We start from the raw sequence: 14103 nt of genomic DNA on the forward strand, positions 1-14103 counted from the left end.
TCATTATTAGCTACAAAATAAGGAGTTATTGATGAAAGTTCATCAAAGTAGCCAAAAACACAATTATTTAGAAAATAAGACAAAAAAAGAGGATTTAACAAGTTATAAGTTAGAAAGGAGTTGATTTTGCTACTAAAATGATGCTTAAAATATGGTAAAATTTAGCATTATCAATGCGGCTCATTAAATAATATTATCAATTCCCCTTTTGTTTTTACTTCGGACCCATGAATTCAATGCCTCCTCACAAAACTAATTTTAATTTATTGTATATTTTTAATATATAAAAAGTTAGAATTTAAAATATGTTATTAAAATAATTTATTTCATCTTATATGAAAAATTAAATTTATTATTATTTTATTTATTTTTTATTTTTTATTTATTTAAAAATATAATTATTAATAAAAAATTATCAATTAAATATAATAATTTAATTTATTATGTTCTCCACTTTCTTCCTCTTTCTCCGCAGCAGAGAAAATTAAAACTTAAATTTTTTCTGCATATGTATAATTATTGTTTTAAATATATTTTTTTTCATTCAACAGTACATTTAAATCTACTAAAGCTAACAGAGTGTAAATTTTCTTTTCACTTTTCTCCCTTGTGGAAGCCACTGTTCGTTCATTTCTTTCATTACGGCTACGTTCATTCTCTTGCGTTCTTTTCACTTTTCATTTACAAATTTATGATTTAGGTTTTTATATTTTCAGTTAAAATATTTCCAAAGTGGACAAATACAATCTCGTTCAACTCATTTTGGATTTGTTCGCTTCCATAGTTTTTGGGTTGCTGTGGCTTCAATTGAATGTGCAATTAATGCAATGAATTTATAAGAAATGTTTGATCAACATATATAAAAATATAATTGTTGTAACATTTAATATAAGCATTAACAGAATTTCAAAATTGTAATAGACTCAATCGAATGCAAGTTGCATATAATCGACTATTTAACACAATTAAACATAGTTTTGAAAAACTTCTTTTTTGAAAAACCTCACAACACACTTTTAACAAGTTTGTGCAAAACCACAAGTTTTAATCGATTCACCCCATAATGAAGTCGACTTAAAACTGTTGTTTTGCCACACAATAAAAAGTTCAATATAAGTGTTTGTGGTTTTCATTCTGTAAAACATCAGACATGCATTCACGAATAAAATCAATTATATAGCATAGTGAAATGCAATGTATCAACACAATCATGTTCTCCCTGCGTTAAACAAATTTATACATTGATTAAAACAAGTAGCATGTAAGCAATAGAACATGTAACACATAAACATCACATGTGTTATTAATTATGTTGTCATCATAAAAAATCAGAAAATTTGAGATTGTAGGTTCAGCTAAACCAGTGTTCTTTCTATCAACAATCTCAACAGATTATCTGTTTGACGATCATGAAATTCCTATGAGATCACAGCTGAGTAATCTTTATTTCTAACATATCTGTTAGCAAAATGATGAAGATGAAGTTTTGATGATGTCCAAATCAAGTCAAGACCAATCAAGAATCAAAATGAATTGAAGACTTGTAGTGTGATGGAAAGCTTTTGTAATACTCTTAGAAATATGTATAGGACTTAGATTAGAAAAAGAAAAGTGTTTTGTAAAATTACTATAGTAAATCATTGCAACAAAACACTATAGTACTATTCACATGAATAGTAACACTATTCACGTGAATAGTGACGGTTAACGGTAAGAGTATCGCACTTAACACGGACGTTGGAGAAACTAGTCGTTAAAAAAACTAGCCGTTTTTAGAGCCGTTGGACTATCCGTTGGTGCGTTAATCGATTAACCACTTAAGTTAATCGATTAACACAGTCAGAAAGGCTGAAAACGAAAAATGGAAGAGCCTTTGGATGAGTCTATAAATAGACTCTCATTTCCTCTCAAGAACAACAATTAGAAACTCTTCCCTTGTGCTCTAGTACTCAAAAATCATTGAGACTTGTGTGCTCTTGTTCGGCTTGTGAAACTCTTGTCTGTGGAGCTGGTGAAGTGTTGCTACGGTGACAGAGGAAATAGCCGGTTCATCCTTGGTGTGTCTAAGGAGGTGTTTGGAAGAGAATCATCCTTCGTGAAGTATTCGGAGGAGGTGTTCATCCTTCGTGAAGAATTCGAAGGAAGTGTTTCATCCTTTGTGAAGATTCAAAGGAGGTGTTGTCTCATCTCTTGTGGCATCAAGAGAGGTGTTTTCTAAACCTTTACAAATTGTATCTTTGTGATTGTAGTTTGTAATTGTTTTGTGATTAGTAAATTGTTTATCTTGTTTTGAGATAAGCGACTGGACGTAGGATTGGTAAGATCCGAACCAGGATAAAATCATCTGTGCAAATTTCTCTCAACCTTACTCTCGCTTTATTTGTCTTTATTATTTGCTTGGTAAGTTTAATTGAGTAGAAATTAAAAGGCACACGTTTGTATTAAAAACCCTCTTGGTTTGTTATTCCACGCTAACCATTCTGCTGCAGCCGCTCTGACAAGATCAATTCTTCGTTTAGGGTAAGTAAGTTTCTACCTGTTTTTCCTTTTGTTCTTTGTTTATGATCATGCTTAGGAAAGCCCAACGCATATATCATTGGTGTTCGTATCTTGCTTCTTTGTCAATTTGTGGTCTCAAGGACTTACTCCGATCACGATTTGGTGAGTTATAGGCTTTTTTTAGAGTTCCTTGTTGTGGAAGCAACGGTTGGAAGTTCTTAGAGGCGTAGGAGTTCTTTCTAAAGTAAAGAAAGCTAGTTAATTGAAGTTTTATTGATAAATTGTTAAAGAAATCTTTGATTTAATGAGAATGTTGTGTTGGATTGTATGAGTAAACTGATATAGTACTCTTGATGTGTTAAATTGTTTGAAAATGATATGTAATGATGTGAAAACCTATGAAAAATTATGTATGATTCTTATGATTTGTTCTCTAGTTGTTTTGATAAGTGAAATGATGTTTTTAATGTATTTTGAAGTTAGTAAACTGTTATAGGTCTTGAAGTGGTATTAATTGTAAGAAAACGGGTGTGTGTGTGTGTGAGAGAGAGAGATGGGGGAGGGGAAGGGGGCAAAGGTAGGGGAGTTGGTCTAGAATTGAGGTTTGAGAAGTGGATTATTGACGGGTTGGTCTAAAAAGAAGAATGGTGGTTTTAGACAATTTAATAGGTCTCTAGTAACTTTTGATTATGGGAATGAACTGATATGATGTTGAGAATAAAATGTTAGTCATAATAGCATGATTATAAGGTTGTTTCTAAGGTAATTTAGAGGTTTTGTTTAGTAAAAATCTAAAGGAATTAAATATGATATAAACCAGAGCTTTTTTAGTTTGTTTATGGGTAATTTAAAACTGGTTTAGACCTTAAGAATGAGAGAAAATTGATGGTACAACCTTTGGTAATGGATATGTTGATTTTAGCTTAGATTTGGCTAGTTTTAGGGGTTTTGAGGAGTGAAATTTTTGAATTAGATGTTATGGGCTAACTGTGATGCTTGGAAGTTTTTTGTTAAGTCCAATAGGACTTATTCAAGCTATTAGTGGCAGAAATTGAGTGTTGCAAGTGATAGAATTGAGTTTAGGCACTTTTGAGTTGTTCAGTTGGTTTGGTACATCTAATTCCTAACCAAATGAGATATGTAGTACTTTATTTTCATCTCTAAGCATGTTTTCGTATCAATATTAGTGTTACATATTCTAAATTGATCATTTGGATAGGTATAAGATGCACTAAAACCAGAAAAATCAGGTTGTTGTCAAAAACTGACAAGAATAATCAATTATTTCACTTGATAATCGGTTGTTACAGTCAAAAGGTCATATGTTTTCAAAACTCTTGGGAATAATCGATTATCACATATGATAATCGATTATTGTCGTCCAAAAATCATTTTGGCATAAATTCTTTCGGGAAAAATTGATTATCAGGTGTAATAATCGATTATATCTTAAAAAAAAAACTTAAAATTTAGTTTTTGGTTAGGGTGTCATGAATTCAACTTAGTGTCTTTTTGTTTTATACTTTATTTGTTTTCTTATGGTTAAAAATGAAATAGTAATGTAATGTTTGTTTAGTAATATTAATGAGAAATTTTATGAGATTTTACGCATTAAGTTATGTATGTATTTGAAGTATAGTTGAAAAGAGTTTTTAAGGTAAAACTTTTGGTTGGTTGTTTCAAATATCATTAGTACAAATGTGGGGACCTTAGTCTTGGGGGTTATCCTAACATTTTTTATTCACAAGTAGAGAAGATTGACACATGTGGTGAGAGTAGCAGGAGGTCTTAGTATTGGGTGCTTCAAGTATGATCTAAGGTGTGAAATAGGCTAACTTTGTAAGTGTGGTAGGATAAAACCCGATGACAATGACTTTACAAAGTAGTAAAGGTCACCACAAATACACAACCCGCCACAGCTCGACATTCATTGTAAATCCAGATAGTCAGTCTAAGTCTTGGAATGTTTAAGATGTGTGAATTGTTTTATAATAAATATCATTCATGTGTGAAATATTAATCTATAAATGAATTTGTTTTGTATCACTAACTTACCCATGCTTTTGTGTTGTCGGTTGTTTGTTGTCTTCTCTTTTGTAATGATCATCTAAATAGTGTGATTTTAGGAAGAAGTCTTTATAATTGCTCCAACAAAAGGTGAGGGTGAAGAAGATGTATAGTTAAATGGATCTAGAATAATATATCTCTTTTTTGTGAAAAGTTTGTTTTACCTAGTTGTTCTTTTAATATCTATGTAAAGTTTTATTTTAATAATTTTATACTATTAAAACGAGATATTACAAACAACGTATAAGTTAAAAATAAATAAAATAAAGTAGACTTTGTTATGATTAAAATATAATATTGTTTACATATTTAAGGATTAAAGTTTCTTTTGATAATTATATGAAAGAACACATTTTCGAAAGGAATTAGTAATGTAAAATATAAAATGTTATGTTTAGAAAATTTATATTTATTTATTAACTTTTTGAAGACTGATTTAAAAAACATTCAAATTGAAAATTTGAAAACCATTCAACCTTGATTATGATATAGGTTCAGTATGCTACGATGTAAAATTTTAATCTCCTTTCTTAATTTCTCTAGGAAACAAAACAGTGTCAAAGCTTTCAACGATTCAAAGGAGAAACTAAAAGAACCATTCAGATGAAATGGTGGTTCGGAAAAGGGGGAAGGAGGAAGAGCTTCCCTTTCTATGTGACTGTGTGGGTTGGGAGAGGCAGAAGGAGCCTGCGTTCAGATGCGGCGTTGGAAGCCATAGCAAAAGCTTCAGAAGACAGGGTTCCCGACATAGTTCTCTACAATTACCCTTCCTTTTCTGGGGCATTCTCCGCTCTCTTTGCTCACCTATTCCACACTCGCCACAATCTCCCATTTCTCATATTGCCCTTCTCTGCGGTTCCCTCTCTCGCTTTCAGGTTCCCTTCTTCTTCTACTCTATAAATTTCCTTTCTTTTTGTAATGGGGTTTTGTGTTTCCTGTTGTGGAGCATTTGAAGTTCTACTCTCTGTGCTTTACATCACTTCGAGCTTGAAACCATGAGATGGGGTGCTGCAAAGTTTTGGTTTTTGAATTATCCATTCATGAACTTATTATATATTTGTGACAATAGGGTTGAAGATTTGTGCACTAATGGCCTTGAGACATGTTATCTACTTGACTTTATTCCTCCAAAGGAATTCCTCTTCGACCTTTCCTGTAAATCAAAATGCAAGTAGGTTAATTTTCCTTGGAATTGTTTTAATGCTTCTATTTTATTGATTTTGTGTAGTTTCTCTTGTTGTTTTCGTTGCATATTAATTAAATTAATTTTTTTATCTATCTAGGATTATTGGGTTTGATCATCGGAAATCAGTTCTTAGAGATATTCCCCCTGCCAATGTTTGCCCTGAGAATATTATGATTAATGTAAACCTTGAGAAGAGTAGCTCTAGGGCTGTTTATGAGTACTTTACAGGCAAGCATGTGGATGTTAACATTTCTGATGTAAGTAAAAATATAAGTTCTTTTATGTGCTTTAATTCTCCAGAATCTCATGCAACCATGGCTGAAATTTTGAAAGATGCCTGAATTTCCTTTAGGACGAGGCTCCATGTTTGGTGGACTCAAAGGACAAAGGCCGAGTGGAGCTAATTCTTAAGTATATTGAGGATGGAGATCTTCGCCGATGGAGCTTGCCTGACATTAGGATGTTTAATATTGGACTGAGTGAATGGCGGTCCAGGTTTAGCTGCATTTCTAATCCATACATGTATAAGCAGGCATGACTATTCTTCTTTTAAGATTGTTTCTGTGTTTCCTTCTTCTTGTTACTGTTGAGGGAAAATTTAGAGTTTAATTCAGATTAAATGGATTAAGAAACAAGTGTATTAATCCATAGTATTTTCTTATTCCTAAAGAGTATATAGTTTACTTAGGCCATGTCAAATAGCTTGACCAGGCTAATTAAAATGATTTTTTTTCAATTGGAATTTTACAACTATTATGTATCATACAGATTGTCAACATGCATTTCCATGTTTTCTGTCAACTTTGTCATTTATCTATCTCCTTCTTAGAAAGGGAGAAATGCATTTTCATAAGTTAATTGGTTGCTTGAAGTGAGCATGATATGACTAATACAAATTCAGAATTTTCTATTACACTTGTGACGGTGCCATACACTAATATCACGTGTCGTAGCACCATCTACTATGTTGCTTCCTTGCTTTATAAGACTTGGGTAATATTTCAAAAAGTAAAATAATCTTTATCTTTCTTCGTGTAAGTTATTGTCAATTTCTCACTACTTATCCTGGCTTTGCTGAATTTGTTCTGTTCTTTGAAAAATCCTCTTGCAGTTGCTGGAATTAAGTGCTGAAGATTTAATTGCTAAAGGATATTCATATTGTTCAGCTCGCCAAAATGCTGCAAGCAAATTGCTGGAAAAGGTGTTCAGGGTTCGACTGGGTAGAGGATTTTATGGAGAGTGCCTGGTAATATTTCAGTATACGATCATCGTAGTTTCTGTTGTCACTGATATGCCAACATTTTTATTTCTTTAAGTTTCTGTTGTTTTAAACTTAGTTAATCATGAATGAAAGTCAAATTTGTGCCGTGAACTTTGTCTCCTTCTTTTTAATACTCAATTTATAACTAGTACTTTCCAATTAATTGATTATAATGGCAACATGTGATGTGGTAACCCCACCCCAGTTTGGCAGTTGAGATTTATAATCGGGTTTTGTTGCCATGATTGCTGTGTAGGGAGTTCGGGCAGATAAGAATTCCAACTTAAGTGATGAAATTGGCAAGCTTCTTAGTGTAAAAAGTGCTGCTAGTGGTCTTAGGTGAGGTAATTTATTGAAAAGAAAGGTTTATCAAATTTATGTTTAATTTTATGTTATTATCTTGTAGCAGAATGATCTTCCCCTGTGGTTGTCTTAGAGCCCCAATTGCCTGCTATAAACGAATTACTGAATTATATAATCTTATCAATTAGTTTTTATTCATCATTGACAGGCCAATAGGGGCTGTGATATTCATGCAAAGGGATAATCTCAAAATGTGCTTGCGTACCACTGATACTGCCACCGATACCTCTGAAGTTGCAAAGGTGTGTCTTCCTTGTTTCACACATTGATACATTGTTAACACTTCGCAATACATTGACGAGTTTTCTGCTGTTGGAACCTGAAGGCGTATGGCGGAGGTGGTTCCCCAAGTTCCAGCTCCTTCATGATCAGGATGGATGAATACAACCAATGGATTACAGGGAATTCATCTTGATGATTCATGGGTTTGAATTTCAAATGTTGGCTTAAACTTTGTAACACTTATGACAGTGCATACTGGCTTCCTGTTCCTGAAATTGCATGTAAAGCTGATCATTTGGTTATAGGGATTTGTTCAGGAAGAAAATGATGAGGTAATGGCACTTGCATTCTCCAAATGGTATCCGAGGTAATGGTCATGTTATCAGAACTGGTCCATAGACTTTCCTGATATTGTTGCTGAACATGGCGAGACTGAGAGAAAAGAAAGTAGAGCATGGAAGCATTCTATTCTAGGACAATCTGGTGATGATATTCAAGTTCAGCCAATTAGAAAGAAAAATTTCTGACAATTTCTTGTTAGTTTGAGACTCCAATACTCTGCTGACATTGTTTCTTCAACCACCAGTTACCAACTTCACAGCATTTAGCTGAAGTTTCTGATTAATATTGCAAATTTTATCATTTTCAGCCAAAGACTGTGGTTGAAAATATTAAGGAGCATTAAATAATAAGTGAATATAGTCGTTATCTTTTTTTTTTTTCATAAGTTTACCTTTTTTAATCTGCTGATTTTGGGTTGCCATGTTAGGGTTTGTTTGACAAATATTGAACTTTTATCCCCGTTTGTTTGGGTGATAAAATTTACCTCTGATAAATTTAGTCATTTTTTATTTATTTTAGTATATGAATGTTTGGCACAATTTATCATTTGATAAATTATGTCAACACTATGTAAAATGCTAACATTGTCATAATAGAGGGAACCAGAATAATTTTTCAAGCACGAACTAGCTTCCTCTGTAATACCAAAACTTTGAAAACAATAGTTTAACAGTCTATGGTTGAATGTGTTTCTATTACACTGCGAGTGAAAGTGAAAGTTTGAGGGGATATATCCTATTAGAATGTTTCGAGTTTCAACCCATCTTAATCTATTCACTATCTTAGCTTATGCCTTATGAGAAACACAACAAAAGGTGCATGTAGAAAGTGGTGTGGTAATTAATACTTAGGTCTGTGTGGCTAAACGAGACTCATTACCTAAAGTTGAAAATTTATACATTATTAAATTCTGCTCATGTTTTCCAATTATTATAGAAACAAGCTAGTGAGAATAAATGTTGACATATAACTCAAATTTAGCTTATTAATATATCATTAGTTATTTAAGAAAAACATTACTAGTTACCAAAGTTATCAATTAACCTAATTTTATCATAAGGTTGTCCCTGTATTCAATTCCAATCATACAAAATGCAAGTTAAATTTGTTACACAATATAAAGTAGAAGAATGAGGAATATGGTAAAGTATGTATTTTTGTAACTATATATACATACTCTTTTTATTTTTGAATTACTTTTATTGTATTTTTTTAATATTAACAAAACAAATCTTTTAGCATGCAAAATTTTGAATAATATTAAAAAAATCTATAATAGAAAACTGTGCTCCATTTTGCCTCTGAATTTTACTACAAATTTGACTTGAGCAAATGAAATATATACAAGTTCTCAAAAAGAATTAAAATACAGGGCAGCCATCAACCACTATGCCCTTTGCTGTAGGGCAAGTTGCAAGGGGACAATGCTCCCCATCATTTCCCCACCAAGAGATACTTCTGTTTTCAATGCCCACTGCGAAGTAGAGCGCAACAGCCATAAAAGCAACCCCTGCATCAAGTGCTGCCGAAAGAACATAGTTGTATCTCTGCCACCACTTCTTCCTGTAACGGAAGACAAAGAAGTTGAAAATGGTTCCAATTATAATCCAAGAATTGTAGTTCATTGCTGTTGCCGGTGGCATCATCCCAGTTGCCCCCAGAAGGACTGGAAGATTGATCAAAGGAATCCATGACTGCTTGGGGAATGCCTTATGCAATAGCCAAACTAGTATTGGCCCTATAGCACCTCCAAGGAAAAACCAATTCAATGCTCGGTAGTTTCCTTCAGAACCAAAGATCCTCCTTGGTCCCACCAGACCCCAGATAACTGATGCATCAAAGAAAACACGATCACTTGGACATGTCCAGGGACTGTCGTCAGGAAGAAGATCTCTATGGCATATGTCATTGACAGAGTCCAGCAACCACCATGCTACACCAGTGCTTATGGTTCCAGCAAGAATTGTACCGATGAACTGCACTCGTTGAACACAGTAGACAATGTAATATATATGAATATAGTGCAAGTTATTTTTGAGTGACATAAAGGTATGATGAATATTCCTTCAATGTCAAGTCACAAAATTTGAAGGGGTTGAGGTAAGAGGAAACAAACATCATGAAAATACCTGTACTAAAAACATTGATCTTGGAGGGATCTTCATGTAGTGGCCAAGCTTGAAATCGCTGAGGAAGGAGCCAGCCTGAGCCATGCTTATATAACCAAAGGTTTTGAAGCATACATTTGCTATTGGTCTTCCAGGATAAATGAGACCAAAGATATACTCGGTAATAATGTTTAGTCCTGGTGTCTGTACGCAGAGCAGGAGATAGCATGGTATTTAAGATACTGAGAAAAGTGTGTTTTGATCACAGATTTGGAACAATGAAAAGTTGTCTCTGATATTTAGTGTGTGTTTTAGGTGAGTGCATATAATAAAACAAACAGTGAGAATTAAAGATAACGTATATGTCCCATATGGTGCCAATTTTTTTTGTACAAATAGTGGGACTAAAGGAGATTGCAGTTTATATGTATTCAACATTTTCTTGATAAGATGAATTAGCATTTTCTGGAAGGGGAAGGGAGCAAAAGTTGCAAGATTTTAACCTGGTTTGTGGTAGCAGTTATGATGCTAATTGGGAGTGTAAATATAAAGGCCAAGGCAGTAGCAAAGACAAGTCCCCACCACGGCATCTGAACCTGGTCATTTAGAAAGATGCATAGCATGAGAGAAACCAGAAGCGTCACGCCCAGCATCACATAAAACCACCAAGAAGGTATGTCTTTGTATTTTTTCATCAGTCTTGTGTGGATATCTTCTTTACCTTTTGCTGCAGCACGATATCGATCCATAATCTCCCTGCATGTTTAAGTCCACGTTACTTAACATTTTTCAAACCATATAAGGGGTTTTATGTAATGTAAAAGGGTGTCAGTATAATGTTAAAAGAAAGGAAGGGGTTTTCTGCAGTTCTCTGATAAAAGAGTAATTTAGTCTTAAGAATATAAGAAACAACTAAACAACATTGCTAAAAGGTTTGAGTACATAAGGGAGCATTATTTACCTTCCATAGAAGAAAGCAACGTGTGTAAGGGTGGATGATATGGTGGCAAATCCAAATCCGTAAGTGAGAGAGAAGAAAACACTAAGATTAATTCGACCTTGTTGGTGATACTTGTCAAGATCTAACTCAAACTTTTCGTTGACAATTGCAGATATGTCGTATTGTTGGCCATTGGATGTGAACAAGTCTGATGAGAAAATAGGAAACCTATTTGCATTGTACAAGTTGAGGCCCCAGTATGCTACAGGAATCACAAGATACACTGTGACTGAGTAGCCAACAAAAATATTGACAATGGCAAAGAAGGGTGAGATGAGAGGGCTGAACAAGAATGATGCTACAGCAGACCAGTCTAGTGTGATTGCACCAAGTCCCAAGCCATTCATTCCCGAACCTAGCTGCTGAGCCGTGACTGACTTGGAGAATATCCAACACACCCATGATATGTTTGTGAGCGTTGAGAAGAAGTATCCAGGGATCACATACCAAAAAAAACTGCAAACCAGTGCAATAAAGAAAAACTTTGCCCTCGAAAACCTGCCATCATCTTTCTCATGCAAAGCCCTGCATATATCAACAAGGTTTATTCTATCTAAGTAAACTAAGAAATTGAAAATGATACCCATGCAATATATAGTTATAGAACATCATACCGGAAAAGAGAGACCTGAACGAGGGCACTGGGCCACCACATGTGGGCAGGCTCCACCACGTACTTCTTCAGCAACCCTGCCCAACCGTATCCTAACACCTGCACTCACATTCACCAAATTCAACTCATTCACATTCGTTCAATATCACTGTCACTTTTTCCAAGGAAAAAGGTTTAAATGATTACCTGAGTGGTGATGACGAGGAGCCATGAAGCAAGGAAAGATATTTTCCTTCCGTAAAAGGCTTTCACGATGTTTATGATGCCCACCGCGTAGGGCGACCCGGACCCGAATCCGCTGCCTGCGTTGGCGAATATGGTCACCAGGACGTGCTCCTTCATGTTGAAGGGGCCCGGGTTGAATGAGAACTGCCTCGACCCGAACCCGGGGATCCGGAAAGTGGTTTTGGGGAGGACCGCCGCCATGAGGTGGCCGATGGGGAGGGTGGCCACCTGCACGGTTATCTGAGTGATGACGAGTGGCTCCGTCCGGTAGGCGAAGAACTGGTTGAGGAAGGACAAGAGGGAGCAGGAGACCAAACCCAGGAACCACATTCGGAAGGTCCATACCGGCTGGGTCGGGTCATCCGTGTTCTTCACCGTTAATCTTACTTCTTCTATTGGAGACTCTTCTTCTTCTTCCACGTGGGCTTTTTCTGGGTCTTCGCTCTTCGCTGCCGCCATTTCTACACCTACTTCTTCTTTCATTCAAAAGTTACTTTCCACTGCTATTTATATTTCTATTATTATTATTGTTATTATTATCTTTTATTAATTAATTAATAGTTTAAGCTGTTATAGTTAACCGAAAATATTGGGATAAATTGATTTATCTTCCTAACCTTTCACTAACCGATTTGTTGATATTTGAAGCTGTTATCAGGAAGGTAAAAAAAGAAAGTGATTTTGGTTCTAGTTTTAAAATTGATAAATTAACTTTTAAATTTTAAAAAGCATGTGAATTCTATCGTTCTTTCAATTTTATAATGGTCTAAACTTTTATTGAATATTAAATTTAAATAGAAACAGGACAACTTTGTATATTTTATAATTTATCAAATTAAAAATATAAATAATCGGGAAACATGCTAGCTGAGATGCTGATGCCAAAAACAGTTTAGTGGCATCACTTGGCAGAGGACTTACCACTAACTCTACATGTGTCTGTTTTTTCAGTTACTACAATTATATTATTGTGTATAGAAAATTATTTTTTTTAACCACCATTTTTCTTAGATAATTGTTTTATAATTTTTTAATAATAAAATGATGATGATAGTTTTTTAATAAAAATGCTATGCTTTTTTATGATAATAAAAAATAATGATATTATTGATATTATTATAATTATAAAATTAAATATAAATAATTTTTATAAATTTATTATACATAAATTTTATTATTTTATAGGTAATATTTTAATTAGAAAAAATTTAAGCTTAAAAAGGATCAAATATAAAATTTAAATACAAAAAACGTTTACTTAAATGTAAAATAATTATTTTAATTAAAAAATAAAATTAGAAAAAATCAGAATATTAAAACAATCGTTTTATGGTATAATTATATAGTAGTGTATAAATAATAAATAAATAAATAAAGAGCATACATTTATCATATCTCCAGGGAGCATAGGAACGTCAACGTCAATCAAGTATCACCCCAGGATCAGCTGTCCTTCTTCTGAACTCCGTACACTTTGGGATGTGAACACCCTCCACTTTATCTGATTTAGATATTGAAGGTAGATACACAGAAAGAAAGATTTTAGTGGTAGTTTAAAGGTTTAATTGCTTCCTTTGTCCCCAGTTTGGTTGAATTGTGTCAAATTCATCCTCATTTTTAAAAAAGTTTTATTTTCGTCCTCACGTGGTGTAAAAGTGTCAATTGAATCCAAACATTGAAAAAATGTGTGTCAATGTAATCATCTCCGTTAAATACACACTAACGGTGTTAAGTGGCTGATTATTTGGCACTAGATATCTTCCAACGTGGCAAAAGAGGGGTTTTCAAAAAAGCTATTCTTGCCCAATTAAATTTATTTTTTTAATTTCTTTTACGTTTCAGAATCTAAACCCTTCCATTTCTCTCCCTCCCCATCTCTCACGCGGTTTCTCCCCTTCCCATCTCCACACCAATAATTTGCTTCTCAATCTCTCATCCAGTCAGCAACGACGACCTCTGGCGGTTCACCGGCAGCGATGCGTTGATGGAATAGTGCTAACCAACTTTCGTTTACCAGCGTTGAAGGAATGGCTTTTGAAGTTGCGATTTTGTGATTGGGGTTTCTGATTTGGATAATTTCGTGTGTTCTTTTTGGGGTTAGGGTTTCGAATTGGGGATTTGGGAATCTAAAAATAAATTTTCAAGTGCAAACCCCTTTCCAGATTCTTCCAGCCACGGCGTTTTTCTTTTCAGGTCCGGCTATGATCCTTTCAAGTG

The 14103-nt window shown here is 34.1% G+C and overlaps 2 protein-coding genes across 3 annotated transcripts; one reads left to right on the forward strand and one right to left on the reverse strand.

The window, feature by feature from the left end:
• Positions 1-5066: 5066 nt before the first annotated feature.
• Positions 5067-8458, forward strand: LOC108335435 (uncharacterized). 2 transcript variants are annotated; one of them, XR_008246382.1, is made up of 8 exons: positions 5067-5441; positions 5636-5737; positions 5850-6009; positions 6105-6284; positions 6864-6998; positions 7270-7357; positions 7525-7618; positions 7702-7724. XR_008246382.1 is itself a non-coding variant. In XM_017571459.2 (8 exons), the coding sequence occupies exons 1-8, from the start codon at positions 5170-5172 to the stop codon at positions 7789-7791; spliced, it is 1116 nt and encodes a 371-aa protein (XP_017426948.1). In that variant the 5' UTR covers positions 5068-5169; the 3' UTR covers positions 7792-8458. The 2 variants fall into 2 exon arrangements, 1 of the variants encoding a protein (XP_017426948.1); XM_017571459.2 differs by having other exon boundaries at positions 5068-5441; positions 7270-7352; positions 7702-8458.
• Positions 8459-9072: 614 nt separating this feature from the next.
• LOC108336371 (oligopeptide transporter 4) lies at positions 9073-12400 on the reverse strand. The gene is made up of 6 exons (XM_017572804.2): positions 11848-12400; positions 11663-11760; positions 11010-11573; positions 10552-10804; positions 10070-10252; positions 9073-9916 (listed from the first exon to the last, which is right to left on the reverse strand). The coding sequence occupies exons 1-6, from the start codon at positions 12367-12369 to the stop codon at positions 9302-9304; spliced, it is 2235 nt and encodes a 744-aa protein (XP_017428293.2). The 5' UTR covers positions 12370-12400; the 3' UTR covers positions 9073-9301.
• Positions 12401-14103: the final 1703 nt, after the last annotated feature.

Source organism: Vigna angularis, chromosome 1 (assembly GCF_016808095.1).
Source record: "Vigna angularis cultivar LongXiaoDou No.4 chromosome 1, ASM1680809v1, whole genome shotgun sequence".
In the NCBI taxonomy this organism is placed as follows: domain Eukaryota; kingdom Viridiplantae; phylum Streptophyta; class Magnoliopsida; order Fabales; family Fabaceae; genus Vigna; species Vigna angularis.

Excerpts from the sequence above, each read along its gene's own strand:
- LOC108335435 (XM_017571459.2), top strand. The coding sequence starts at position 5,170 with ATGAAATGGTGGTTCGGAAAAGGGGGAAGGAGGAAGAGCTTCCCTTTC. Across the intron at positions 6,285-6,863 it reads ATCCATACATGTATAAGCAG|TTGCTGGAATTAAGTGCTGA; the intron begins GCATGACTATTC and ends ATCCTCTTGCAG. Across the intron at positions 7,619-7,701 it reads ATACCTCTGAAGTTGCAAAG|GCGTATGGCGGAGGTGGTTC; the intron begins GTGTGTCTTCCT and ends TGGAACCTGAAG.
- LOC108336371 (XM_017572804.2), bottom strand. The coding sequence starts at position 12,369 with ATGAAAGAAGAAGTAGGTGTAGAAATGGCGGCAGCGAAGAGCGAAGAC. Across the intron at positions 11,761-11,847 it reads TCCTCGTCATCACCACTCAG|GTGTTAGGATACGGTTGGGC; the intron begins GTAATCATTTAA and ends ATGTGAGTGCAG. Across the intron at positions 9,917-10,069 it reads GATCAATGTTTTTAGTACAG|TTCATCGGTACAATTCTTGC; the intron begins GTATTTTCATGA and ends CAACGAGTGCAG.